This window comes from Lactuca sativa, chromosome 9, assembly GCF_002870075.4.
Source record: "Lactuca sativa cultivar Salinas chromosome 9, Lsat_Salinas_v11, whole genome shotgun sequence".
Classification (NCBI taxonomy): domain Eukaryota; kingdom Viridiplantae; phylum Streptophyta; class Magnoliopsida; order Asterales; family Asteraceae; genus Lactuca; species Lactuca sativa.
This window is the reverse complement of record NC_056631.2, coordinates 42,626,067-42,630,289: the sequence shown is the minus strand read 5'-3', so window position 1 is coordinate 42,630,289 and position 4,223 is coordinate 42,626,067. Positions and strand designations below refer to the sequence as shown.

General features: G+C 29.8%; 1 protein-coding gene across 1 annotated transcript; it reads left to right on the top strand.

The window, feature by feature from the left end:
- Window positions 1-449: 449 nt before the first annotated feature.
- Window positions 450-3,833, top strand: LOC111898226 (uncharacterized). The gene is made up of 4 exons (XM_023894156.2): window positions 450-999; window positions 1,606-1,675; window positions 1,797-1,859; window positions 3,680-3,833. The coding sequence occupies exons 1-3, from the start codon at window positions 793-795 to the stop codon at window positions 1,844-1,846; spliced, it is 327 nt and encodes a 108-aa protein (XP_023749924.1). The 5' UTR covers window positions 450-792; the 3' UTR covers window positions 1,847-1,859; window positions 3,680-3,833.
- The last annotated feature ends 390 nt before the right edge of the window (window positions 3,834-4,223 follow it).

The window sequence follows — 4,223 nt, the reverse complement described above, 5'->3', positions numbered from 1 at the left end:
GTCCGTCTACCATTGACATATTGTTTTATGTTTGTTTTAAAATCAATTTATGTATTTGTTAAATGTTCTTGCTAACATGCTCTTCCTTTGTTTTGCTTCATTTGCAGGTTTACGTTTCCGTGCATATCAAATGTCATCTAAATTGACGCAATCGTTCTATTTTCAAGAAATACATAACTGTCGACATCTATTGTACCTAATTTTAATGAGATTCCCAAGGTTTGTTGGTGTTGATAATATTAACCCTATAAATTTAATTATATTGTAAACAAAACTTAACATAACAAGATTTTGGTAGATAAGTTTGTAAGTATATCCTTTTGTTAAAAACTCCAACTTTTTATGTTATCCAGTTAATCTTTTATCATAATTCACATACCATCCACATTCTAAATGAGGAGGTCCCCTTGTTCTAAATGATGTCGTTTTGAGCTGTTCTTTTCTTGTTGTTGACAGCCGCCTTCTTGGTTTCTAAATTACTAATCCTCTATTAATAACTTCAGTCTTCCAAACCCTTCAACGAAATTTCATGGTAATCCCTCGTTTATTCATATAAAAACGAAATCAGCAATTTAAATATTGATTTATGTGTGTTACTGGTTTACTGCATTCTACGTGTGCCAACTTCTCACCGTCCACAACAATCCAACCCAGCTCAGCTATTTTTTTTTCAATTGTTGAGCACAACCCAGAAATCCAAGAAAAATCAGAAAACCCCACATCGAATCTTGAGAAATCTGTTTAAATTCTGACGAATCGAGAGAACTTCGAGGGTCAAAGTTGAAAAAGAAGATGGATAACGGCAATAACAGTGGCGGAGGCGGTGGTAGTGGCGAGAAGCAGAGCCACCGTCTTCCGCTGTCGGATGTGGTGTCTGATTGCTTGAGAAGATGGTTTCAAGATACCCTCAAAGAAGCCAAAGCCGGGGATCTGTCTATGCAAGTTTTGGTCGCCCAGATGTACTTCAATGGTTATGGGATTCCAAAAGATACCCAAAAGGTTTGATTTTGACCTTTTAAAGTTCGAATTTTGACTTCGATTTCCTGGTTGTTTTCAATTCATAGTATGCATGTTTATTGGGAATCCAGGAATATGATGAATTGGGATTTTTTTGGGCCTATTTGTAATTTCTAAGAAACCCTTTGAAATTTTGACTATTTAGGACAATCAAAGGTCAAACAGATACGCATAGAAGTGATTCTCACCTTTTCCCTTGAATTTGGAATCACTTCTTGGAAGAACAAATATGTGTTTTGCAAGCGAATACTATCGAAAATTTCAAAAATATAATCATAAAGCTTTTGCCCAAATTAGTTTCATCCCATAAAAATTGAAGCTTTTCTACTTTTGGGATGTTTTTAGATTACTTTACACCTATTTGCTTCTGTTCATGTTATAAGTTTCATCAGGCTTAATGTGTTTAACCTTTTCTGCATAAGCTTATGTTTGATTTGCATTTCATATAAAAACTTCTTCATGTTTTCTCTTGTGATATTGAACTTTCAGGAATGTTTAGGGACCTTATTTATAATCACTAATAATATGCAAATTAAGTACGTTTATTAATCAAATTATATGAATGAATTATCAATTTCTTTTTGTCAGGCAAAAATTTGGATGACAAGAGCTGCAAGAGTCCGTTCTTCAGTTTGGAGAGTTAGCAATAAACGCCCAGGTCATCTCTCTCTCTCTCTCTCACACACACACACACACACACACACACACACTCACTCTAGACATTTGTGAATGCATGTGTTTTAAATCACTAATAAACTTCTAAATCATTTGATTATCAGGCTATAATGCAAGTGATTCTGATTCAGAAGAGTTGCTGGACGACTCTTGATATAAATGAGAAGGTAATGCACCCCAATTTAATTCAAACATGTTCTCCATTTTATGAATTTCATGGATTCTTTAAGGATAATTTATCAAAGTATTCGACTCTTTTCTATGTGGTTATTTGAGTTGTTTTTCTTTAGGACCATTATCATATTGCCTTTTTCTATATGCATTTTTAAAAATATTTGTATGCAATCACTTATAATTCCTGAATTTATTGTTTGAAAGGTGGTTAGTGACAAATCTAAGTGAAAATGTATATAGATAGAGAGAAAACATGTTAATGAGAAGAATGTTGAATGCAAGTAATAAGGTTAAAGTGTAAATTATAAAATAAATAGCGAGATAATAATAGCCCTAATGAAAGCTAATTTATTATAAAAAATAATAACTAAATCATTTTATCTTGTAGAGAACATGAAAGTGTTAACGAATGCCTATAATGAATAGCAATAGTACTAGTATTCACCAAAAAAAAATTAAAAATAAGATCACGTTGTAGTATTTGCTACAAACTTTAGGTAGTGTTTGTATGTGTCCTTATAAAGTTACTATTATGACTTAAAGAATAAAAATAAATGATTAAATCATCAGATTATTAGTTAATTGAATCTTACATGTTACAACACCTCCTTACTTGCTTCTCCAAATTTAATTATTTTGACCCTAACTTGTTAAAAAAAGGCTGAATTGTATTCATATTTGTTTTAAACATTCAAAACTGATTATTGCAACTCAATCACAATATTGATTATTGAGTTTAAACACACATCCAAACACCTCCGTAATGTGGTTGACAGATTTATTTTATTTTATATTCTGCAATGTGTGGAATTTGTTCCAATTCTAATTAAAAAACCAAGTTTTTTGATTAAAAAAAAAGGGTCAAAATCTCTCTTTTTTATTTTTATATTCTGCAATGCGTGGAATTTGTTCCAATTCTAATTAAAAAACCAAGCTTTTTGATTTAAAAAAAAAATCAAAATCTCTCTTTTTTTTTTTTTTTTTTTTTTTTTTCTGGTACACAAGAGGGTATTATTATCTTACTATAATTTTATTGTATGCTGTCTTGTCGTCTTTTGCAATAAGATTAAAACCTCAATCAGGAAGTTACAAGAAAACAATTATTTCTAGAAAAAACCTCCATCAGAAAGTAAAAAAAAAATTTAATATTTTCAGGAAAAAAAAAATCCTGATCAGAAAATTACAAAAAAAACAACTATTTTAAGACAACATCCTCTGCCATAGAGAGTAGAAGGGTGCTTTTGGTTGTGGGAAATTGTTTTCATTTTCTAAGAAAATGTTTTCAGAAAATAGAGTTGAGTTTTATTTTCAATTTTCAATGAAAATTTTAGAAAACGTTTGGTTGAAACCGAGGGAGTTTTCATTTTCCATCTTAGAAATTTGGAAACTTTGGAAAACTGTAAAAGTCACTTTTCTAATTTACATAGAATTTGGAAAACTGAAAATTTTCAGTTTTTATGGAAAATTTTGGAAAACTGAACAACCAAACGCGTTTTCAAAATTTCAATTTTTCTTGGAAAATAGAAAACTGGAAAATTTTCCACAACCAAATGCATCCAGTTTTTTGTAATAATTCAAAAATAATAAATATATTGACTTTCTGAAGATTTCCCTTTGAAAAATACAACTTTAGTTTTTGTCCATTTTTGTTTACATAGCACCATTACAACTGGTTTGCCTATCAAATTGTGATACAATAATACATAATTCATTTTCTTTGACATGCATGAACTATACATTCGATTTACTCATGATGATGATTAAACTAATCTTTTTTTCTTTCTTTTTTTTTTTTTTTAAATTTCTTTTGCAGGATCTTGGATTTGTTCATCTAATTAATCATTTGTACGAAAATGCACCTGGCTTTTTAATGCATTTTTCGCCTTCTCATTTTGTTGTTCGTTTCAAAGAAAAAGTTCTTTTTGTACAATTGACTTTGTTTGGTGTAGAAAAACTTTGCTTTTTTATTTTTTATTTTTTATATGTGGATGAACAGTTTGAGTTTGTGAGTTCCTAGGTTTTCTATTGTTTGTTCGACGCAGGTTTTATTATTTATGTTTTTTCTTTTTATTTTATTTTTACTGGAAGGGTACACATTCAGATTTTCTTATTTTTCTCTGATAACCTGCAAGTACATTGTGAAGGGAGTTCTTTTTTGTTACAAAATTCAAATCATAGGGGTCAAGTTGTAAATTCAACTACACGTATATAAAATTCGTTTAGGCTGCTTCTGGTAATTTAATAAATGCCTTTTGGTTTATTTTTTAATATATTATTTTGTTACACTTGGAATTATGTCAGGTTATTTTATTTTATTTATTACATGCATTTGTGGTTGTTTTAGTATAATCAAGATC

Bases quoted from the DNA above. Each gene is read 5' to 3' on its own strand.
- LOC111898226 (XM_023894156.2), top strand. From the start codon at position 793: ATGGATAACGGCAATAACAGTGGCGGAGGCGGTGGTAGTGGCGAGAAG. The intron at 1,000-1,605 runs GTTTGATTTTGA...TCTTTTTGTCAG, and splicing joins TTCCAAAAGATACCCAAAAG to GCAAAAATTTGGATGACAAG. The intron at 1,676-1,796 runs GTCATCTCTCTC...TTTGATTATCAG, and splicing joins AGTTAGCAATAAACGCCCAG to GCTATAATGCAAGTGATTCT.